The sequence below is a fragment of the Dermochelys coriacea genome, chromosome 28 (assembly GCF_009764565.3).
Source record: "Dermochelys coriacea isolate rDerCor1 chromosome 28, rDerCor1.pri.v4, whole genome shotgun sequence".
Classification (NCBI taxonomy): domain Eukaryota; kingdom Metazoa; phylum Chordata; order Testudines; family Dermochelyidae; genus Dermochelys; species Dermochelys coriacea.
The window spans coordinates 1,883,851-1,907,813 of record NC_050095.1 but is presented as its reverse complement, the minus strand read 5'-3'; the positions used below and the strand labels follow the sequence as shown (position 1 = coordinate 1,907,813).

Below are 23,963 nucleotides of genomic sequence, written 5' to 3'. Positions count from 1 at the left end.
GCTCCTCAGTCCCGCCCCACGGTCCCCCGCAGCCCTTCAGCCCAGCCCACGGCCCTCCCCCCACTGCTCCTCAGTCCTGCCCCACGGCCCCCCGCAGCCCCTCAGCCCAGCCCCACTGCCCTCCCCCCACTGCTCCTCAGTCCCGCCCCACGGCCCCCCGCTGCCCCTCAGCCCTGCCCACGGCCCTCCCCCCACTGCTCCTCAGTCCTGCCCCACGGCCCCGCTGCCGCTCAGCCCCGCCCACGGCCCTCCCCCCACTGCTCCTCAGCCCTGCCCCACGGCCCCCCGCTGCCCCTCAGCCCTGCCCACGGCCCTCCCCCCACTGCTCCTCAGCCCTGCCCCACGGCCCCCCGCTGCCCCTCAGCCCTGCCCCACTGCCCTCCCCCCACTGCTCCTCAGTCCCGCCCCACGGCCCCCTGCTGCCCCTCAGCCCTGCCCACGGCCCTCCCCCCACTGCTCCTCAGCCCTGCCCCACAGTCCCCCACAGCCCCTCAGCCCTGCCCACGGCCCTCCCCCCACTGCTCCTCCTGGTTTGCCCCCCTGAAGCGCCCCCACCTTGGCATTTCACTGGACTCACCTCATTGGTTGCCTCTTGCTCCGCCCCCAATTCCCATTGGCTCTCCCGGTCCTTGACCCTGCCCCGCAGTGACCGTCTGGCGTCCCATTGGTCCCTTGCAGGCTGCGTTAGGGGACAGATGGGGACGATGATTGGCGGCCAGAGGAGGGGCGCCGCGTGATTGGCCGGATTCCTGGAGAGAGTCTCGCAAGAGGTGGGCCCAAGCGGTGGGGGGAGCGGTGGGGTGGAAGGGGTTAACCCCGGCCCAGGGGGCGGAGCCAGGAGCTAAACTGCTCCCCCCCCGACATCGGGTCTCAGTTGGGCTGCCCTGACCCCCATTAACCCCATCCCAGCCTGGACCCCCCCATTAACCCTCTCCTGGACCGACTCCCCCCATCCCGGCCTGGACCCCCCCATTAACCCTCTCCTGGACCGACTCCCCCCATCCCAGCCTGGACCCCCCCATTAACCCCATCCCGGCCTGGACCCCCCCATTAACCCTCTCCTGGACCGACTCCCCCCATCCCGGCCTGGACCCCCCCAATAACACTCTCCTGGACCGACTCCCCCCATCCCAGCCTGGACCCCCCCATTAACCCTCTCCTGGACCGACTCCCCCCATCCCGGCCTGGAACCCCCATTAACCCTCTCCTGGACCGACTCCCCCCATCCCAGCCTGGACCCCCCCATTAACCCCATCCCAGCCTGGAACCCCCATTAACCCTCTCCTAGACCGACTCCCCCCATCCCAGCCTGGACCCCCCCAATAACACTCTCCTGGACCGACTCCCCCCATCCCGGCCTGGACCCCCCCAATAACACTCTCCTGGACCGACTCCCCCCATCCCGGCCTGGACCCCCCCAATAACACTCTCCTGGACCGACTCCCCCCATCCCGGCCTGGACCCCCCCATTAACCCTCTCCTGGACTGACTCCCCCCATCCCAGCCTGGACCCCCCCATTAACCCTCTCCTGGACCGACTCCCCCCATCCCAGCCTGGACCCCCCCCATTAACCCCATCCCAGCCTGGACCCCCCCATTAACCCTCTCCTGGACCGACTCCCCCCATCCCGGCCTGGACCCCCCCAATAACACTCTCCTGGACCGACTCCCCCCATCCCGGCCTGGACCCCCCATTAACCCTCTCCTGGACCGACTCCCCCCATCCCGGCCTGGACCCCCCCATTAACCCTCTCCTGGACCGACTCCCCCCATCCCGGCCTGGACCCCCCCAATAACACTCTCCTGGACCGACTCCCCCCATCCCGGCCTGGACCCCCCCATTAACCCTCTCCTGGACCGACTCCCCCCATCCCAGCCTGGACCCCCCCATTAACCCCATCCCAGCCTGGATCCCCGCCATTAACTCCGTCCTTGACCCACTCCCCCCCCAGTAACCCCATCCCGGCCTGGACCCCCCCCATTAAGCCTCTCCTGGACTGACTCCCCCATCCCAGCCTGGATTCCCCCCATTAACCCTCTCCTGATCCACTGCCCCCATCACGGCCTGGACCCCCCCATTAACTGCATCCCGGCCTGGACCCCCGCTCCATAAACCCCATCCTGGACCCACTCCCTCCCATTAACCCTATCCCGGCCTGGACCCCCCCCATTAACCCTCTCCTGGACCGATTCCCCCCATCCCAGCCTGGACCCCCCCATTAACCCTCTCCTGGACCGACTCCCCCCATCCCGGCCTGGACCCCCCCCATTAACCCTCTCCTGGACCGACTCTCCCCATCCCATCCTGGACCCACTCCCTCCCATTAACCCTATCCCGGCCTGGACCCCCCCCATTAACCCTCTCCTGGACCGACTCCCCCCATCCCAGCCTGAACCCCCCCATTAACCCCATGCCGGCCTGGACACCCCCCGCATTGACCATCTCCTGCACCCACTCCCTCCCCCCACACATTAACTCCATCCCGGCATGGACCTACTCCCTTCCCCCCAAGAGCAGTTTTGGGGAGGGGACCCAAACCCTTAGCTCTGTAGTTGGGAGAGGAGTTGGGGCAGCGGGGGAGGGGTGGGGGTTCCCCGAATGGGTCTGAGTAGGGGAGTCCTCTCCAGGCAGCCCTCCCCCCAGCTCCCAAACACGGCCCCCCAAGCCATTTCTGCCCCCACCCCTTTCCCCCGAAGCTCATCCAACTCCCTCCCCTCCCCCCGAGGTGATTCTACCCCCTCCCCACTTCCCCCTCCCCCTGAGGTGATTCTACCCCCTCCCCTCCCCTCCCCCTCTGCCCCCATAGCTGACCCCTGCTCTCCCCACAGTGGTGTATGAGGCTGTGAGGACTCCCCACGGCACCGGGGGAGTCTCAGCCAGGAGGAGCCGCGGGGGCCGCCTGTCGCTCACACCCCCGGGGGGGGAGGAGGGGGGGACAGAGGCATCCAGCGCAGCAGAAGTGGTGAGGCCCGGGGGGGCAGGTGGGCGAGGGGATGTCGGGGCAGGATGGGGGAGGGGATGTCAGGGCCGTAGTGGGGAGGGGATGTTGGGGCCATGGGGGGAGGGGATGTTGGGGGAGGGGATGTCAGGGCCGTAGGGGGGAGGGGATGTCGGGGAGGGGATGTCCGGGCAGGATGGGGGAGGGGATATTGGGGCAGGAGGGAGGAGGGGATGTCGGGGGAGGGGATGTCGGGGCAGGATGGGGGAGGGGATGTCGGGGCAAGAGGGGATGTCGGGGCAAGAGGGAGTAGGGGATGTCAGGGGAGGGGATGTTGGGGCCATAGGGGGAGGGGATGTCGGGGCAGGAGGGAGGAGGGTCGGGGAGGGGATGTTGGGGGATGTGAGGGGGGCAGGTGGCAGGAGGCTTTGGGGAGGGGAAGGGGGTGGATGGAGGCATTGGGGAGTCAAGGGGCACTGAGCAGGTGCCCTGCACCGTCTGCCCCGCCCTGCCCACCATTGGGGGGTGGTGGGCGGACCTGGGGGGCACCGTCTAACCCCGCCCCCCCGTCTCCGGCAGGCTGGATGCATCGCACCGTGGAACAGCTGGGGGGCCGGGCCGGACGGGATCCCTTCGCTCTCAGCAGCTTGAGCTGCAACGGGGCCTGGAACCCCTGCCACCCCCGCCCATGGCTCCCGGGCGGCAGGTGAGTCCACGGGACGCCGCCCGCCCCGGGGAGGGGTGCACCCCAACCGCCAGCGGGGCAGAGACCCGGTAAACTCATGGTATGGGGGGGGCACTGAAGTGGCTGGAACTGGCGCCCCCTAGCGGGGACAGGCCCCTGCCCCATTCCCCGCCTCCCTGGGCCAGCCAGTCCCCGCCATGGAGCCGGGTGGGAGCCAGCACCCCTGAGAGGGGGCAGGCCCCGGGGCCCCAAACCTCCGCCCTTCCCCTCACTCTGTCTAATCGTCTCTCCTTCCGTGTCCCCCAGGTGCTCGGCCAGCATCGGACAGTCCCAGCTGCCCCCACATCTCCCGTCACCTCATGGCACTAATATCGGGCACCCCAACAAACCCTATTTCCCCTCTGGGTAAGTGTTGCTGCTCCAGATCTCCGGACACAGGGTGGGGGGAAGCCCCGCCCAGAGCTGGGGAGAGAACCCCGGAATCCTGGCTCCCAGCCCCCCCATCTCTACCCAGCAGATCCCACTCCCCTCCCAGCGCTGCGGAGAGAACCCAGGAGTCCTGCCTCCCAGCCCCCCCATCTCTAACCAGCGGATCCCACTCCCCTCCCGGCGCTGCGGAGAGAACCCAGGAGTCCTGCCTCCCAGCCCCCTCCTGCTCTAACCGCTAGACCCCGCTCCCCTCCCAGAGCCAGGGAGAGAACCCAGGTGTCCTGCCCCGCCCCCTCACGCCTGACACGGTCCCTGCCGCCCCCCCCCCCGGCAGGAGCTCCACCCCGCGGCCCCTGCATGGGAAGCTGGAGGCCATCCATGGCTGCGTGCAGGCCCTGCTGCGGGACCCGGGGCAGCCGCAGCTGTGGGAGCAGCTGGGGCAGATCTACGAGTCGGAGCAGGAGTGGGAGGAGGCCGTGCGGTGCTACCAGAACGCGGCCCGCTACCAGCGCGACTATGGGAACTACAGCGAGATCGGGGCCCGCATCGGGCGGCTGCAGCAGGTGGGGGGCCCATTGCAGCGGTCTGGGGCGCGGGCGGGATCGGGGCCCCGGGGGTCCATTGCACCGACGGGAGGCGCGGGGTCGGGGCCCAGTGCACGGATCGGACCTGGCGGTTCTGGGCTGCCGTCACGGCGCGACTTTGCCGCGAGATGGCGTGACGTTTCGGGTTCCGGCGTGCGACAGTGAGCGGGCCCGGGACGCCGTGAGAAATCGAGCCACTTTCACCAGTGCGGCGAGAGAAATCCCCGTCGACGCTCACCGACGCGTTCACCGGCGCGTTCATCAAATCTTCCGTCGCACGCCCAGTCTCGGCGGCACGTGTCCTCGGAAGGCCCCGGGGCTGTGGGGGGCTGAGATCCCCGGAATCTGCCAGCGAGGGAAAGACGTTTCGGGGGGGGGGGGCGAACTCGAGCCAGGCGCGCTTCGGGCCGCTCGCTCTTTCTCTCCGCACCGTAGGAGGAAGCAGAGGCCAGCCCGCGAGGGGCGCCGTGCGGATGGGCAGCGGGGTGGGACGAGGCAGGGCCCTGCGCCCCAATGGGGTGGGGGGCACCAGGCCTCCAGGGTGGTAGCCCTCACTCCGGGATCAAAAGTGGAGCTCGCTTGATTTCGGCTCCCCTTTACTCTGACCCCTGGGCTCGGTGGCCCGGCTGTTTTCAGAAATCACGCCCGGAAAGCTGGGGGGGGGGGGTCCGGCTAGCGGATTTTTTTGGTTTTGAAATCTCCTGGGCTGGCTGCGGTACCCAGCTCAGGTCAGGCGACCGCCCCGGCTCCGGGGTTCTGCCTTTTTCACCCCCAAATCCAGGTGGGCCCATTGGATTGATTGGGGGACGGGGGTTCTGGGCTGGACTGGCCCATTGGACGGATGGGGGGGTACTGGATATCGTTTGTTCTGGTGGGGTTGTGGGTGGGGATGAGTCTGTCACCTTGGCCCCAGGCTCCCCCACCCCGACCCACGTCTCTCCCGCCCCCCTGCCAGGCTCAGCTGTGGAATTTCCACTCGGGCTCGTCCCATCACCGGAGCAAGGCCCTGCCCCCACTGCAGCAGGTGTGGAACCTCCTGCACCTCGAGGTGAGCAGCTGGGGGGGTGCCCCTGGGGGTGGGGGGACCTGTGGGGGGGACTGGAGGCCCTGGGGGGTGGGGGGACCTGGGGGTGGGGACTGGCGGGGAGGGGAGCCCCTGGGGGGCCCTGCGAGAGTGGGGTGGGGTGGTGGAGCCCGATATCTCACCCCATATCTTCTCCCCCCCCCCCAGAAGCGGAATTTCTCAGCCAAGCGCAGCCCCCAGCTGAAGCGGCCGGCGCCCCCCATGGAGCCCCCCGTGGTGCAGCCCATCCCCCCCGCCCAGCACCCACCCCACCCCGGGCACAGCGAGGCCCTGCCCAGTGCCATGAAGAGGAGGAGGAGCGCCAGCCCCGAGCAGGTAGCTGGGGGCAGGCAGGGGGGAGGTGTTGGTGGGGGGGATCCCCGAGGTGCAGGGGTCTCCGCTGAGCTGCCCAGGGCAGAGCCCGGCCCCGCTCACCCCCTCCTCTCCCCCGCAAGCAGAACGGGAACGTGGCCGGACAGCACCCCCCTGGGGCCCCCCACTACCAGCTGCCCAAGGCTGGGCTGTGGAACCCACTCCATGGCGACACGTGGGGGCCCGAGCGCAAGAACGTGGCAGCACCGGAGAGACAGGTAACCCCCCCTTTACCCCCCCCCGGCCAGCACGCCGTCCCGGGCCCCCTAAGCCAGAGGGGGCAGCCTCGGACTCACTGCCCTGTTCAACCCTGGGTCTCTGCTGGGGCTGCCCCGAGCCAGCTGGTCCCCCACCCACCCTCCCCCCCAGCCAGCCAGTCCTTCCCCCCCACCTGGTCCCCAGCCCCCTCCCAGCCCCCAGCCAGCCAGTCCCGTCCCCCTCCCCCGCCCAAGCCAGCTAGTTCCTCCCCCCCTCCACCTGCCCCCTCCCCGCCCCCAGCCAGCCCATCTTCTGTCCCCTCCTGCCCTCCCCCCAGCCAGCCAGTCCCCTCCCGCTCTCCCCCCCTCCCCGAGCCAGCCATCCCCCTCTGCACTCCCCCCAAGCCAGCCAGTCCCTCTCCTCCCCCCCCAGCCAGCTGGTCCCCTGCCTCCTCCCCTAGCCAGCTGGTCCCTCCCCCCCTGCCTCCCAGCCACCTGGTCCCCTGCCCCATTCTCTGCCCCCCTGAGCCAGCCGCTCCCCGCCATGGGGCCGGAGGGGAGCCAGCGCCCCCCAGAGGAGACAGGCCCCGTGTCCCGTCCGGAGCCAGCCCCGTCTCTCTCTAACTGTCTCTCTCTCTCCCACAGGAGCCGAGGAATTCGGTCGCCCACCCCTTCCCGTACCCGTCTCCCGCCTATGGCTCGCACCCGCCCCCCCACCGCCTGCCCCCCGGCCCCCGCCCCTCCGGAGAGAGCCGTGGCTGCCAGGCCCGCCCCACTGGAAGTGACCTTAAAGCCAGCCGAGTTCCCCGGGGGCGGCCGGACCCCAGCACCTCACCAGCCAGCGTCACCTGCGTGCCTTACGCCCCGCGGCCCCCCCCGGCCGGCCCCCCCACCAGCAAGACCCCGCGGGGGGAGCCGGGCCCCAGCTTGGTGAGTGGATGCTGGGGAGGGGACCGGGCTGGGGCAGAGGGGACAGGTCTGGCCTGGGGGGGGGGGGGATTTTGGCTAGGGTCCCGGTGTCTGGGGGCACGGGGGGAGCTGCTCCAGCTTGGGGGGTGTCTGGAGGGGGGTCCTGGTCTCTGGGGGGGGCTGCTTTGCCGCAGTCCAGGCCACACCCTGATTGGCTGCCGTCTCTCTGTCCCCCCACCCCCCGCAGGCTCCTGACCGTTACCAAACCCCGGCATCGGCACCGGCACCATCCAGCCCGGCCCCGGAGAGCGTGGAGCGCCCGCCCCCCGGCCCCGCCCCCCACCCCTCCTCCAGCCGGCCCTGCGCTCCCCCGCCCTCCTCCTCCGCCAGCCGGGGGCCCCCTGAGCCGGGCCCTCCCCCACCTCTGCCCTGGCTGAAGGGCCCAGGTGTCCGGGACCAGGGGGAGGGTGCGGCCGGCGGGGACCCCCTGGACGAGATCCTGTTCGGGTGCGGGGGGGAGCCCCAGCTGGATCCCTGCGACTCAGCCGGGCCCCAGGGGGGCTTCCAGGATTCCACCACCAGCAGCCAGGGGATTAGGGGGGCCGGGGCACCGCGGGGGGAGGGCGAGCCCAGCCCCCCGCCACCCCGCACCCCCTCCCCGCCCCCTCCCACCTACCGCTGCGCCTTTGCCAAGCAGGAGCCCCCCGGCCCCCCCGAGTTCTGGCTGGAGACGCCCCCCCGTGAAGCCCGGCCGCCGGAGGGTGGGGAGGGGGTCCCCAAGGCCTCCCCCGGCCCCCCAAATACCTCAGGAAACTTCAGGCCCCAGCCGAGTCCCCCGGCCCCGCCGCCCAGGGCCTCCTACCCAAAGACGCTGCCTCCAGAGCCGGGCCCCCCCCTGGAGACCCCCACTGGGGCGGCCCGGCGCCTCTTCGACTTCCCCGGGCCCCCCCTGGAGGACCAGTTCGAGGAGCCCCCCGAATTCTCCAAGATCCTGCCCGACGGGTTGGCCAACATCATGAAGATGCTGGACGAGTCGATCCGGCGGGAGGAGGAGGAACGGGAGGCCGGGGCCCCCCCCGGCTTCCCGCCCCCTCCCGCCCCGCTCCTGCCTGGCCCGCCCCCCCTGGCCAGACCAAAGCCGCCGCCGGCCCCCCCGTTCGAGTACCCCAAGCCGGAGCCGCCCCGGCTGTACCCCTTCGGCAAGCGGGAGGAAGCCGGGAAGTGCCCGCCGCCCAGCACGGCCAGTTTGCTGCGGTCGCTGGCCAGCGTGCTGGAGGGGCAGAAACACGCCTACCGGGCCAAGCCCCCCGCCGGGGCGAAGAAACCCCCCGCCCCGCCGCCACCCCCGCCGGCTCCTTCCTCGCCCTATTCTACCTCAAGCCAGGCCTGGGCTGGGGCAGCCCGGGGCGAGGAGCCGGCGGGGGCCTCGCCGGAGCCCCGGGCCCCCAAGACGGAGTCGGAGGTGCTGGAAGAGATCAGCCGGGCCTGCGAGACGCTGGTGGAACGGGCGGGGCGGGAGCCCAGCCCAGCCCCCCGGCCGCCCACCCCGCCGGCCACGCCGCCCCGCCGGCCAGAGAAGGAGCACCGGCGGCACCGGCGGGCGGGCAAGGACGGGCGGCGCCACCGGCGGGAGGGCAAAGTCCCCAAGGAGAAGAACCGGCAGGTGCTGGGCAACCTGGACCCACAGCGCACCGACTGCCAGGCGCGGGAGAACGGCGCCCAGGGCGAGGCCGGCAAAGCCGGCAGGCCGCCCCCGCCGGCCGCCCCCCAGCCCGAGCGCCGCCCGCCCACCCGGAGGGAGGAGGGCCCCGGCCCCGCCGGCGTGTGCCCGGCCGACCTGCTCAAGCTGCGCTCCTTCACCGAGGGGCCCCCCAAGGAGCTCAAGATCCGGCTCATCAAGGTGGAGAGCGGGGACAAGGAGACCTTCATCGCCTCCGAGGTGGAGGAGCGGCGCCTCCCGCTGGCCGAGGTCACCATCAGCCACAGCGCCGCCGAGGTGGTGCGGGCCAGCAAGTGAGTGCCCCCCGCCGCAGCTCCTGGCACCCCCGGCTCCCCCCCCTGCCTGTGCGCCCCCCCCCATCGCCCCGCCAGCATCCCCTTATCCACCCACCGGCATCCCCAGCTCCCCCCTACCTGTGCGCCCCCCCATCGCCCCGCCAGCATCCCCCTATCCACCCACCGGCATCCCCAGCTCCCCCCCTGCCCGTGTGCCCCCCCATCGCCCCACCAGCACCCCCGTATCCACTCACCGGCATCCCCAGCTTCCCCCCTGCCTGTGCTGTCCCCCCATTGCCCCGCCAGCACCCCCGTATCCACCCACCGGCATCCCCAGCTCCCCCCTACCTGTGCGCCCCCCCCCATCGCCCCGCCAGCATCCCCCTATCCACCCACCAGCATCCCCAGCTCCCCCCCTGCCTGTGCGGCCCCCATTCCCCGCCAGCACCCCCGTATCCACCCACTGGCATCCCCAGCTCCCCCCTGCCTGTGCAGCCCCCCATCCCCCGCCAGCACCCCCATATCCGCCCACCGGCATCCCCAGCTCCCCCCTACCTGTGCGGTCCCCCCATCGCCCCGCCAGCACCCCCGTATCCGCCCACCAGCATCCCCAGCTTCCCCCTGCCTGTGCGCCCCCCCATCGCCCCGCCAGCGCCCCCCCCATCGCCCCGCCAGCATCCCCCTGTCCACCCACCGGCATCCCCAGCTTCCCCCCGCCTGTGTGCCCCCCCATCGCCCCGCCAGCACCCCCGTATCCACCCACCGGCATCCCCAGCTTCCCCCTGCCTGTGCGGCCCCCCCCATCGCCCCGCCAGCAACCCCCATCCACCCACCGGCATCCCCAGCTCCCCCTCTGCCTGTGCGCCCCCCCATCGCCGCGCCAGCACCCCCTTATCCGCCCACCGGCATCCCCAGCTTCCCCCTTACCTGTGCGGTCCCCCATCCCCCACCTGCACCCCCGTATCCACCCACCGGCTTCCCCAGCTTCCCCCCTACCTGTGCGGCCCCCCATCCACCCGCCAGCACCCCCGTATCCACCCACCTGCATCCCCAGCTCCCCCCCTGCCTGTGCGGCCCCCATTCCCCACCAGCACCCCCGTATCCACCCACTGGCATCCCCAGCTCTCCCCTGCCTGTGCAGCCCCCCATCCCCCGCTAGCACCCCCATATCTGCCCATCCGCACCCCCAGCTTCCCCCTGCCTGTGCGACCCCCATCCCCCTGCCAGCACCCCCGTATCTGCCCACCGGCATCCCCAGCTCCGCCCCGGCCTGTGCGGCCCCCCCATCCCCTGCCAGCACCCTCGTATCTGCCCACCAGCATCCCTAGCTTCCCCCCTGCCTCTGCGTCTCCCCAATACTCCCCGCTGGCACCCCAGCTCTTCCTGCCTGGTCACCCCAAATTCTCCCCTGCCAGAGCACCCAATCCCCCCCATCCACACCTCCTCCAGCACCCCCAGATCCCTCCCAGCAGTACCCCGTCTACCTCGTGCCCGCACCCCTGAACTCCAGCCCCCCCATCACATGGACCCGACACCTCCCGGGCCCCCTGGTGCCAGCTGCGTGCCGTAATGGGTGGGGGCGCGCTGGGCCCTGCACCCCAACAGCCTGGGGACAGAGCGGGGTTCAGTGATGGGCAAGGGAGACTCCTAGTGGCTAGCGGGGCTCACTACACCCCCTTCACTGCGATGATCCTCAGACCCCAGCCTGGGACTCCCACTTCCCCATAGCCCACCCACCCCAGGCCCTGGGATGCCCCCTGCTCCATAACCCGCCCCCCCCCACCCCAGCCCCTGGGACAATCTCTGCCCCATAACCCCCCCACCCCAGCCCCTGGGACGCTCTCTGCCCCATAACCCTGCACCCCAACCCCTGAGACTCCCCCTGTTCCATAACCCGCCCCCCCGCCCCAGCCCCTGGGACACTCTCTGCCCCATAACCCTGCACCCTAACCCCACTATGCCTTCTGTCCCATAGCCCCCCCAGCCCCTGGGATGCCCCCTGCCCCATAACCCTGCACCCCAGCCCCTGGGATGCCTTCTGCTCCATAACCCTGCACCCCAGCTCCCAGGATGTCTTCTGCCCCATAGCCCACCCACCTCAGCCCCTGGGACACCCCCTGCCCCATAACCCTGCGCCCCAGCCCCTGGGATGCCCCCTGCCCCATAACCCCCCTGCCCCAGCCCCTGCGATGCCCCCTGTCCCATAGCCCCCCAGCCCCAGGACATGCCGCGCCCCCAACAGGCTCCGTTGTCCCCCCAGGCATGCCAAGGTGAAGGGGAAGTTCAAGGAGTCGTATCTGTCGGCTGCCCAGTCCGTCAAACCCCTCATCAACACCGAGGAGAAGCTGCCGCGGGACAAAGTCAACCCTCCCACACCCAGCATCTATGTGAGTGACGCCGCCGGGGGTGCACCCAGGCTAGGCAGCCCAGGGATCTGATTTGGGGGGGGTGGGATACCGGCTTGGGGGTCTGGGCTGGGGGCGGATGGGGATACCGGAGAGGCCCGGGGGATGGGGATACCGGAGGGGGCTGGGAGCAGACAGGGATACCGAAGGGGTCCAGGGGTCAGGGCCAGGGGGGATGGGGATACTGGGGGGGATGGGGATACCAGAGGGACCCAAGGGGGTTCGGGGATACCGGAGGGTCCCGGGGGGGGATACCGGAGGGACCTGGGGGGGACAGGGATACCGGACGTTTGCTGTTCTCACTCTCACTCCCCCCGGCAGCTGGAGAGCAAACGTGACGCCTTCTCGCCCGTCCTGCTGCAGTTCTGCACCGACCCCAAGAACCCCATCACGGTCATCCGGGGGTTGGCCGGCTCCCTGCGCCTCAGTGAGTGCCTGGCCGGGGAGGCTGCAGGGGGGAAGCGATGGGGGGGAGAGTGCAGGGGGGCTGGGGGCCCGGCCCGTGACTCTCTCCTGCGTGTGGGGGGCTCTGGGGGCCCAGCCTGTGACTCTCTCCCGCGGCCGATGCAGGCGGGAGGCTCTGGGGGGCCCGGCCTGTGACTCTCTCCCGCGGCCGATGTGGGCGGGGGGCCGGGGGCCCGGCCCGTGACTCTCTCCCATGGCCGATGCGGGTGAGGGGCCGGGGGCCCGGCCCGTGACTCTCTCCCATGGCCGATGCGGGTGAGGGGCCGGGGGCCCGGCCCGTGACTCTCTCCTGCGGGCAGGGGGCTCTGGGGGGCCGGCCCGTGACTCTCTCCCGCGGCCGATGCAGGCGGGGGGCTCTGCGGGGGGCAGGGGGCCGGCCCGTGACTCTCTCCCGCGGCCGATGCAGGCGGGGGGCTCTGCGGGGGGCAGGGGGCCGGCCCGTGACTCTCTCCCACGGCCGATGCGGGTGGAGGGCTCTGCGGGGGGGCAGGGGGCCCGGCTCGTGACTCTCTCTCCCATGGCCGATGCAGGCGAGGGGCTCTGGGGGGACAGGGGACGGCCCATGACTCTCTCCCGTGGCTGATGCGGGCAGGGGGCTCTGCGGGGGGCAGGGGGCCCGGCTCGTGACTCTCTCCTGTGGCCGATGCGGGTGGGGGGCTCTGGGGGGACGGGGCCCGGCTCGTGACTCTCTCCCATGGCTGATGCAGGCAGGGGGCTCCGGGGGGCCGGGGGCCGGCCCGTGACTCTCTCCTGTGGCCGATGCGGGTGGGGGGCTCTGGGGGGACAGGGCCCGGCCCGTGACTCTCTCCCATGGCCGATGCGGGCGGGGGGCTCTGGGAGGCCCGGCCCGTGACTCTCTCCCGTGGCCGTGTCCCCCCCCAGACCTGGGTCTGTTTAGCACGAAGACGCTGGTGGAGGCCAGCGGGGAGCACGCCGTGGAGGTCCGCACCCAGGTGCAGCAGCCGTCGGACGAGAACTGGGACCTGTCGGGCACCCGCCAGGTGTGGCCGTGCGAGAGCAGCCGCTCGCACACCACCATCGCCAAGTACGCCCAATACCAGGCCTCCTCCTTCCAGGAGTCGCTGCAGGTCAGTGCAGGGGCGGGGAATGGGGGACCCGGCCCCTGGGGGGGGCCGTATCCCTCCGGGGGCGCTCGGCAGGTCTGGGGGGGCCGTATCCCTCCAGGGACGCATCTGGGGGGCCGTATCCCTCCGGGGGCGCTCGGCAGGTCTGGGGGGGCCCCATCTCCAGGGGGGTGCTCATGGCAGAGCCCCTGTTTGTGCTGACGGTGGTCTGTGTGGGGAGGGGGGGTCTGGCTTGTGCTGAAGGGGGGCTGCGGGGGGAGGGGGGGTCCGGTTTGTGCCGATGGGGGGCTGCGTGGGGAGGGGAGGCTTGGTTTGTGAAGGCAGGGGGCTGCAGGGGAGGGGGCCCCAGTTTGTGCCGACGGGCTGCGTGGGGGGGGTTCGGTTTGTGCCGACGGGGCTGCGTGGGAGGACCCTGGTTTGACGCTCTCTCTGTGGGGCAGGAGGAGAAGGAAAGTGACGAGGAGGACGCAGACGAACCAGACAGCACCACGGAGACGCCCCCCAGGTACGATGGAAGCATGCGGGGGGGAGGGAATTGGGGTGCCCCCCTGCACGCCCTCCCCTGCCTGCTCCTTTATCCTCTGGCCAGGAGGTGGGCAAGTGTTGGGGGGGCTGCGGGGGCCTACGACCCCAATAATGCGGGGGTTGTGACCCCAGTATTGTCAGGGTGGGGGGCCATGACCCCCAATATTGAAGGGGGGTTGCGGTCCTGTGCTTGGGGGAGGCTGTGGGGAGACCTGACCCAATATTTGCCAGGCGTTTGAGGGGATTGCAGCTGAGGGGGCCTCACCCCCAGTTTTGGGGCACTCCAGGGAAGCTGGGGGCGGCGGGGACACGATCCATTGTTCGGGGCCAGTCGTGACCTCATTCTGTGTGGGGATCACTCCACACTTGTTGCGGGAGGGACACGGGGCTGGGGGGGGGCAATCCCTGAGCAGAGGGAGAGGGAGGGGAGAGCTGGGGGACCTGCACCCCCATAAACCCTCTCTCTCTCTCCCCAGCAGCAACGCGGACCAGAAATCTCACCAGATCATCAAATTCGGGACCAATATCGACCTGTCCGACGCCAAGCGGTGAGGGGGCGGGGTGGGGGGAATGGGGCAAACCAGGCGGGGAGGGAGGGGGAAGATCTGACCCCCCCCCACGCGCCTGCCTGGCTCCTTTGGGGGCACGGGGCGGGTGGGTTTGCAGCACCTGCCTCTGATGGGTGGCCCCCGAGGAAGAGAGGAGGGCTGGGCCAGGTAGGGGGGGGAACCGTGGGGAGAGGGAACTCAGTGCGGGGGGTGAGGACGGCTTCTGACACTCCCCCCCCCACTCGCCGCCAGGTGGAAGCCGCAGCTGCAAGAGCTGCTGAAGCTACCAGCCTTCATGCGGGTCACCTCGACAGGCAACATGCTGAGCCACGTGGGTCATACCATCCTGGGCATGAACACAGTGCAGCTGTACATGAAAGTGCCAGGCAGCCGGACGCCAGGTGAGCAGGGGGACAGGGGGCGGAGTGTCCTGGAGGTGGGGGTGGGGTCCATCACCCCTCCATCCCCTTAACTCTCCCCTTCTGTCCCCTTAATGCCCCCCTCCATCCCCTTAACACCCCCCCTCCTTCCCCTTAACTCTCCCCTTCCGTCCCCTTAAGGCCCCCTCCATCTCCTTAACTCTCCCTTCCATCCCCTTAACACCCCCTCTTGCCTCACATTGCGCGTCGCTCCCCCCTGCAGGCCACCAGGAGAACAACAACTTCTGCTCTGTGAACATCAACATCGGGCCAGGCGACTGCGAGTGGTTTGCGGTGCACGAGCATTACTGGGAGACCATCAGCGCCTTCTGTGACAGGTCAGGGGTGGGGCCAGGGCCTTGAGGGCGGGGCCACGGCCATGGGGCGGGGCCTTACTGGGAGACCATCAGCGCCTTCTGCGCTGGGTGCTGGGGCTATGGGGGCGGGGCCACGGCTGTGGGAGCGGAGCCATGGGGCTGTATGGGTGACCCCTCCCCTTCTGAGTCTCACCTCCCTCCCTTACCCCCCCCCGGCAGGCACGGCGTGGATTACCTGACGGGCTCCTGGTGGCCCATCCTGGAGGACCTGTACAAGTCGAATATCCCCGTGTACCGGTTCATCCAGCGCCCCGGGGACCTGGTGTGGATCAACGCAGGCACCGTGCACTGGGTGCAGGCCACGGGCTGGTGCAACAACATCGCCTGGAATGTCGGGCCCCTCACAGGTGCGGGCAGAGGGGCCCTCGGAGGGTGGGACATCGTGGGGCTGGGCAGCCCGGAAGGAGGGTAGCAGAGGGAGCTGGGGTTCACGCTGAGGGACAGTGGGGCAGGGAATCTGGAGCTTGGGCAGGAACCCCTGTGGGACCCCCCCACAAGAACTCCCTGCCTCAAACCGTCTGCCAGGTGCAGAGACATCCCTTAGGGGAAGATTTATTCATGGAGAATCTCTATGTCCTAGTGAGGACGAGAGGATGGAAAATGATCAGATGCAGGCGGGGACTGATCAGAAACAGTCAAAGAAAAAAGAGTCCCGTTCAATTCCATCGTGTGACGGCAGACAGCTAAAAGGAGACACGTTTTTAAAGTGCTTATATGCCAATGCTAAATAACAAGATGGGTGAACTAGAGTGCCTCGTATTAAATGAGGATATTGATCTAGCAGGCATCACGGAAGCCTGGTGGAATGAGGACAATCAATGGGACACAGTAATACCAGGGAACAAAATATATCGGAAGGACAGAACAGGTCGTGCTGGTGGGGGAGTGGCACTAGATGTGAAAGAAAGCGTCGAATCAAATGAAGTAAAAATCTTAAGTAAACCAAACTGTACCATAGAATCACTATGCATAGTAATTCCATGCTCGAGTAATGAGAATATAGTGGTAGGGATATGTCACCGAACACCTGGCCAGGATGGTGCGAGTGATTGAAATGCTCAGGGAGATTAGCGAAGTTATTAAAATAAAAAACTCAATAATAATAATAATGGGGGGTTTCAATTATCCCCGTATTGACTGGGTTCCTGTCACCTCAGGGGATGCAGAGATAAAGTTTCTTGACACCTTAAATGACTGCTTCTTGGAGCAGCTGGTCCTGGAACCCACCAGAGGAGAGGCAATTCTTGATTTAGTCCTAAGTGGAGCACAGGATCTGGTGCAAGAGGTGAATATAGCTGGACCGCTTGGTAATAGTGACCATAATATAATTAAATTTAATATCCCTGGGGCAGGAAAAACACCGTAGTGGCTGAACACTGTAGCATTTATTTTCAGAAAGGGGGACGACACAAAAACAAGGAGGTTAGTGAAACAGAAATTAAAGGGTACGGTGCCAAAAGTGAAATCCCTGCAAGCTGCATGGAAACTTTTTAAAGACCCCATAATAGAGGCTCAACTTCCATGTACACCCCAAATTAAAAAAACATAGCAAAAGAACCAAAAAAGTGCCACTGTGGCTAAACAACCAAGTAAAAGAAGCAGTGAGAGGCAAAAAGGCATCCTTTAAAAAGTGGAAGTGAAATCCTAGTGAGGAAAACAGAAAGGAGCATAAACTCTGGCAAGTGAAGTGTACAAATATAATTAGGAAAACCAAAAAAGAATTTGAAGAACAGTTAGCCAAAGCCTCAAAAAGTAATAGCAAATTTTTTTTAAGTACATCAGAAGCAGGAAGCCTGCTAAACAACCAGTGAGGCCATTGGACGTTCAAGGTGCTAAAGGAGCACTCCAGGACGATAAGGCCATTGCGGAGAAACTAAATGAATTCTTTGGATTGGTCTTCACGGCTGAGGATGTGAGGGAGATTCCCAACCCTGAGCCATTCTTTTTAGGTGACAGATCTGAGGAACGGTCCCAGATTGAGGTGCCATTAGAGGAGGTTTTGGAACAAATTGATAAATTAAACAGCAACAAGTCACCGGGACCAGATGGTATTCAGCCAAGAGTTCTGAAGGACTCAGATGTGAAATTGCAGAACGACTAATTGTGGTCTGTGACCTATTATTTAAATCGGCTTCTGTATCAAATGACTGGAGGGTAGCTAATGTGACGCCAATTTTTAAAAAGGGCTCCAGAGGTGATCCTGGCACTTACAGGCCTGTCGGCCTGATTTCAGAACCGGGCCAACTGGTTGAAACTGTAATAAAGAACAATATTGTCAGACATATAGATGATTTAATATAACTTGTTGAGGAAGAGTCAACATGGTTTTAGTAAAGGGAAATCCTGCCTCACCAATCTACTAGAATTCTTTGAGGGAATCAACAAGCATGTGGACCAAGGAGATCCAGTGGATATAGTGTACTTAGATTATCAGAAAGCCTTTAACAAGGTCCCTCACGAAAGGCCTTTACGCAAAGTAAGCTGTCACGGGATAAGAGGGAAGGTTCTCTCATGGATCGGTAACTGGTTAAAAGATAGGAAAAAAGGGTCGGAATAAATGGTCCATTTTCAGAATGGAGAGAGCTAAATAGTGGTGTCCCACAGGGGTCTGTTCTGGGACCAGTCCTGTTCAACATATTCATAAATGATCTGGGAAAAGGTGGCCACAGTGAGGTGACAAAATTTGCAGATGCTACAAAATTACTCAAGATAGTTAAGACCCAGGCAGACTGTGAAGAGCTACAAAGGAATCTCTCAGAACTGGGTGACTGGGCACCAAAATGGCAGATGAAATTTAATATTGATAAATGCAAAGTGATGCATATTGGAAAACATAATCCCAGCTATACAGATAAAATGATGGAGTCTAAATTGGCTGTTACCACTCAAGAAAGAGATCTTGGAGTCACAGTGGATAGTTCTCTGAAAACATCCACTCAATGTGCAGCGGCCGTCAAAGAAGGCAACCGAACGTTGGGAATCATTAGGAAAGGGATAGATAATAAGACAGAAAATATCATATTGCCTAAATATAAATCCATGGGATGCCCACACCTTGAACACTGCGTGCAGATGTGGTCACCCCACCTCAAAAAAGAACTGTTGGAACTGGAAAAGGTTCAGGAAAGGGCAACAAAAATGATTCGGGGTATGGAACAACTTCTGTATGAGGAGAGATTAATAAGTTTTCAGTTTGGGAAAGAGACAGCTGAGGGGAGATATGATTGAGATCTATAAAATCATGACTGGTGTGGAGAAAGCGAATAAGGAAGTGTTGTTTACTCCTTCTCATAACACAAGAACTAGGAGTCCCCCAATGAAATTAATAGGCAGCAGGTTTAAAACACACAAAAGGAAGTATTTCTTCACACAACACAAAGTCGATCTGGGGAACTCCTCGCCAGAGGATGTTGTGAAGGCCAAGACTAGAACAGGGCTCAAAAAAGAACTAGATACATTCATGGAGGACAGGTCCATCAATGGCTATTAGCCAGGATGAACAGGAATGGTGTCCTTGGCCTCTGTTTGCGAGAAGCTGGGAATGGGTGACAGGGGATGGATCACTGGATGATTATCCTGTTCTGTTCCTTCCCTCTGGGGCACCTGGCAGTGGCCACGGTCGGCAGACAGGACACTGGGCTAGATGGACCTTTGGTCTGACCCAGTCTGGCCGAACTTATGTCTTATGGTCTTATGTTCATCTCTCATGTATTTGGCTCCACCAAGTGGCAGAAATGTGTATGGCAGCCTCGGGAGGGCGCTGGTGGGTTATGGGGGGGCAGGGAATGGGGCACGGGGCCTGTCCCCTCCAGGGCTGCGGCTGTGTCTGGGGTGGAGTTTTGCTGGCCGCTGCCTCACCCTCTCCCCCTCCCGCAGCCTATCAATACCAGCTGGCCCTGGAGCGCTACGAGTGGAACGAGGTGAAGAACGTGAAGTCCATCGTGCCCATGATCCACGTCTCGTGGAACGTCGCCCGGACGGTCAAGATCAGCGACCCCGATCTCTACAAGATGATCAAGTGAGCAGCGCCCCTGAGACTCCTCCCAACCCCAGCCCTACCTCCTGCCCTGTGAGCTCGGCTGGTGGACTTGGCAGGGTCCCCCTAGCAATGGGAGTGGGAGTTATCACCCCATTGAGATGCATGGCGCAGCTCCCCCACCTCCGAGCAATGGGCTCAGGCTCTCGGCAGACTCAGGCAGCGTCGGTGACACTTAGGGCAGCTCCCCCACTCTGAGCGCTTGCCCATGTCTCGCTCCCTCTCCGTCCCATTCACTCGCTCCCCGTCTTCTCTCCCTGCCAGGTATTGCCTCATGCAGTCCATCAAGCACTGCCAGGTGCTGCGGGAGAACTTGGTGCGTTCGGGGAAGAAGATCGCCTACCAGGGCCGGGTGAAGGACGAGCCCGCCTACTATTGCAACGAGTGTGACGTGAGTGCCCGGACTGCGAGTGGGGGTCCCGCTGCAGCCGCTAGGTACCAGCCAGCTACTCTAGCACCCACAGGGCACTAGAGGTCGCTGTGTTGCCAGATTTCCCATCCTTCCGCTGAGACAGCCACATCCCTCGGCCTCGAGGGCTGGTGACCTGACCTGACCCGCACCCGCTTCCAAATCTTCAACCTGCCGCTTCGGTCGGAGGTGGGATCTGCCGTCCCTGAGCGGTTGGGCAGAGTTGCCCTCTGGCTGCGCCTCCCCTCGGAGGTGGCTGCAGTTGAGACCCAACCGAACCACCCTTCTTTGCTTCACAGTCTCCCCACTTGGATTCCGTTGTGACAGGGTATATGGTTAATAAAACCCACGGTTAAGGAAAGACACCTCTGTGGGCAGCAGGGAATACCGCGTCCCAGTTTGAACCCTATGCATGAGATTTGCTTTACTCTGTAAAATGCCTCCTGTCCCACATCCAGTTTGGGATTCCTTTGTCGCGTCAGCCTCGTCCGCACTAAGAGACGGGTCCGTAACGGGCTAAAAGCCAGAAACAGTGAGTATGAAACGCGGTTTGTTTAAAAGAGAGAGAAAAGGGCAGCTCGCGATTTTTGGAAAAGTGGCCGGAAAAAGGAAGAGACGGATCGTAAGCGTGGGAGAAGACGGAGGAATGGCTCAGCTGGATGGGGAGAAACCGGAGCAACGACAAAACACGGCGCAAACCAACGAACGACTCAACAAAATGCAGAGGATGAACGTGAAGAGAGGGACTCGGCGAAATGGGGCAAAACCGGATTAGCAACTCGGCTAAAATTGGTGGAAACAGATTAGCGAGCAGTACCTGGAATACTGTGTGTAGTTCTGGTCTCCCATGTTTAAGAAGGATGAATTCAAACTGGAACAGGTACAGAGAAGGGCTACTAGGATGATCCGAGGAATGGAAAACCCATCTTATGAAAGGAGACTCAAGGAGCTTGTTTAGCCTAACCAAAAGAAGGCTGAGGGGGGATATGATTGCTCTCTATAAATATATCAGAGGGATAAATACCAGAGAGGGAGAGGAATTCTTTAAGCTCAGTACCAATGTGGACACAAGAACAAATGGATATAAACTGGGCATCGGGAAGTTTAGACTTGAAATTAGACGAAGGTTTCTTACCATCAGAGGAGTAAAGTTCTGGAACAGCCTTCCAAGGGGAGCAATGGGGGCAAAAGATCTATCTGGCTTCAAGATTAAACTCAATAAGTTTATGGAGGAGAAGGTATGATGGGATAACATGATTTTGGCAATTAATTGATCTTTAAATATTCATGGTAAATAGGCCCAATGGCCTGTGATGGGATGTTAGATGGGGTGGGATCTGAGTTACAGAGAATTCTTTCCTGGATATCTGGCTGGTAGATCTTGCCCATAAGATCAGGGTTTAGCTGATCGCCATATTTGGGATTGGGAAGGAATTTTCCTCCAGGGCAGATTGGCAGAGGCCCTGGGGGGTTTTCGCCTTCCTCTGTAGCATGGGGCACGGGTCGCTTGCTGGAGGATTCTCTGCACCTTGAAGTCTTTAAACCATGATTTGAGGCCCTCAGTAGCTCAGACATAGGTGAGAGGTTTATCGCAGGAGTGGGTGGGTGAGACTGTGGCCTGCGTTGTGCAGGAGGTCAGACTAGACGATCATAATGGTCCCTTCTGAACTTAATATCTATGAATCTGTCTAAATGGGAAGAAAATGGATTACTGACTTGTCGTGAGGCGGAGAAAATGGAGCAGAGATTTGGCTAGATATGGTGTGAAAGAATTAGCCATCACTCTCTAAATATGGATAAACAACTCAGCCAAACGGCACAAACCGGATGCAGACGGATCCACACCTCATCGGAATGGGGGGGCAGTGTGGTTAGTGACTTGGTTAACGCAGGTGGATTAGCAACGTGGCTAAATGGGCCGAAAACAGGTTCGTCCTTCAGCTGAACGGCACCCGCATGGATCAGCCAAGCGGCTACACCTGGCGAATCTGTTCGGTGTGGCGTGAAATGACGGTGACTCGGCTACCAGGTGCAGGTAGCTTACCAACAGATTGGTGACCCGGCTGAACAAGGTTTAAATGGAGACTCGGCAAAATGCTATGCAGACCGATTAGCGACCCGGTCAGACATGGCGCAAACGGTTTAGCGACTTGGCTAAATGGGCTGCCGGTGGATTAGCCACTCAGGGCAAAGCCTCGCAGGTGGATTCGCGACTTGGCGAAACATGGCTAGATTAGCTGCTCGGCGAAGTGCCTAGCGGACAGATGAGTGGTTTGGCTACGCACGGCAGAAGTGGGTTAGCCGCTTGGCTACGGAGGGAGAAGATGGATGAGCGACTGGGAGAAACGTGGTGCAAATGAATTGGCGACTGGGGAAGAGGAATGAACTGAGAGAGCAGGAGGAGGACCGGGCGCTTGATGTCCAGAGAGGGGGATGCCAGTGCCCCGAATGGGATTGGAGACGGCCGTCAGCAGGCAGGGCCGGCCGCAGAGCCAGTCTCGGGGCAACCTAACACACACCGAGGGCAGATTGGCTGTACCGCCGGATCAGCGGGAAGAAGCGTCTGGCCGGCTCTTAAGCGCAGCTCAGCTTATGTGACGTGGCTTGTCCTGCCAGGGATCCCGGGGGACCCTTTGGGGGGGAGCGATGTTCGGGGCAGCCAGGGCTCGGCATCGAGGGAGAGCCCCTGGCTCCAGAGACCTGACCCTGGCAGAGCACGGACTAGTGTGTGAACCATCTGGCACATGCACTGTGTGGCCACAGGGCCTCATGTGCCTCATAAAGCACCAGGGCGGGAGCCAGGACTCCTGGGTTCCACTCCTGGCTCAGGGAGGGCCCGTATCTGTAACCGCGGTGGCTGTGAACGCACCATTGCAAAGCGTACAAATAAACCTTCCCCCCCCCAGTGCTGCGCCGGCTGCTTCTCTTGTTGGTGCCCCAATCGCCGCCATGATCCAGGCCACCCAGCCTGGGCCCCACAGCCTCTGATGGGGTCAGGGAGGTGGGGGGCTGCGCACTGGAAGAAGCTGGTTTTGTGGACTGGCTGTAGTGCATTCGTTAACACGGCAAAGGACGTGGGGGGGGGGGCTGGGAGTCAGGTCTCCTGGATTCTCTGGGAGGGGAGTGGGGACTGGTGTGTTAGAGCAGGGGGCTGGGAGCCAGGACACCCCAGTTTCCTTTAGGGCGGTGGCCTGGTGCCGTGCCACCCTCCCCTCCGGCAGGCGTGGTGTAGCCAGCAGGGGGAGCTCACACCATTCGTCCCGCCCCTACAGGTGGAGGTGTTCAATATCCTGTTCGTGACGAGCGAGAACGGCAGCAAGAACTCGTACCTGGTACACTGCGAGGACTGCGCCCGCCAGCGCAGCACCGCCCTGCACGGCGTGGTGGTGCTGGAACAGTACAAGACGGAGGAGCTGATGCAGATCTACGACAGCTTCACCCTGGTGAGGGCTGGGGGCGCAGCGGGGCGGAGGGCTCAGAGAGGGCGCTCTCCTCTGGCAGGCAGGATGCGGGGTGGGGGGCACTGTCCTGCAGGGAGCACATTCTCCCGCTTGGGGTCCCTTTTTCCCTGGTGACTCACTGGAACGTGTGCTCCCGGGGGGAATTCTGCACCAAAAAATTAAAAATTCTGCCATCAGAATTTTAAACTTCTGCATATTTTATTTGTGAAAGTCACAGAATCTAATCATGCCGGTTTCAATTATTTTGGTCGTTTATTTCAAAATACCTGTCAGCGAGTACATCTGAATGATAGACAACAGAAACAATGCAGGTGTGTCCCTGCATCCCTCCCCCATCCCCAAGTGACTCTGCACCCCCTTCCCTGTCTCCATGTGTACTTGCATCCCCACTGAGCCACCCCTTCCCCATCCCCATGTGTCCCTGTGCCCCCGCTTAGCAATCCCCCTCCTCCCATGTGGCCCTGCTCCCCCTCCCTCCATCCCTATGTATCCCTCCACTTCCTCCCCCTGTGCCCATGTCTCTCCGCACCCTTACTCCCATTCAGCTCCTGCCCCAGTCTGTCCCCCCCACTAGCCCTTCTGAACCCCCGTCTGTGACCCCAGTGTCCCACATTGTCCATTTCTCCATGTCACCTGTCTCCTGCACTGGCCCCAGGGCAGGGCGCTGTGCAGAAGGCAGCCTCTTTCTCTTCCCTATCCACAGTTGAGGCTGCTCCTGCCTGGGAGCCGCAGCTCTCTGTTCTGGTGACACAGCGACCCCTGGTGGGCAAAAGGAGTAACTGCAGCACCTTTCTGGCATAATGACAGGTTTCAGAGTAGCAGCCGTGTTAGTCTGTATTCGCAAAAAGAAAAGGAGTACCGGTGGCACCTTAGAGACTAACAAATTTATTAGAGCATAAGCTTTCGTGAGCTACAGCTCACTTCATCGGATGCATCCGATGAAGTGAGCTGTAGCTCACGAAAGCTTATGCTCTAATAAATTTGTTAGTCTCTAAGGTGCCACCGGTACTCCTTTTCTTTCTGGCATAATGTATTTTCTGTGGTTGGGTGGGGGCAGGGA

General features: G+C 63.7%; 1 protein-coding gene across 1 annotated transcript in view; it reads left to right on the top strand.

Moving 5' to 3' along the window:
• Positions 1–23,704, top strand: part of KDM6B (lysine demethylase 6B) — a 32,133-nt gene extending 8,429 nt beyond the window's left edge. The window contains exons 2-23 of the mRNA XM_038386259.2: positions 679–770; positions 2,830–2,963; positions 3,519–3,645; positions 3,931–4,029; positions 4,388–4,616; positions 5,593–5,685; positions 5,869–6,036; positions 6,159–6,290; positions 6,915–7,199; positions 7,426–9,191; positions 11,434–11,560; positions 11,900–12,005; positions 12,926–13,131; positions 13,569–13,633; positions 14,130–14,201; positions 14,454–14,602; positions 14,844–14,958; positions 15,157–15,344; positions 18,874–19,015; positions 19,298–19,424; positions 22,715–22,943; positions 23,607–23,704. Of these exons, the coding sequence (XP_038242187.2) occupies positions 3,524–3,645; positions 3,931–4,029; positions 4,388–4,616; positions 5,593–5,685; positions 5,869–6,036; positions 6,159–6,290; positions 6,915–7,199; positions 7,426–9,191; positions 11,434–11,560; positions 11,900–12,005; positions 12,926–13,131; positions 13,569–13,633; positions 14,130–14,201; positions 14,454–14,602; positions 14,844–14,958; positions 15,157–15,344; positions 18,874–19,015; positions 19,298–19,424; positions 22,715–22,943; positions 23,607–23,704 (4,518 nt within the window). The 5' untranslated portion in view covers positions 679–770; positions 2,830–2,963; positions 3,519–3,523. The remainder of the gene's footprint in view (positions 1–678; positions 771–2,829; positions 2,964–3,518; positions 3,646–3,930; positions 4,030–4,387; positions 4,617–5,592; positions 5,686–5,868; positions 6,037–6,158; positions 6,291–6,914; positions 7,200–7,425; positions 9,192–11,433; positions 11,561–11,899; positions 12,006–12,925; positions 13,132–13,568; positions 13,634–14,129; positions 14,202–14,453; positions 14,603–14,843; positions 14,959–15,156; positions 15,345–18,873; positions 19,016–19,297; positions 19,425–22,714; positions 22,944–23,606) is intronic.
• Positions 23,705–23,963: the final 259 nt, after the last annotated feature.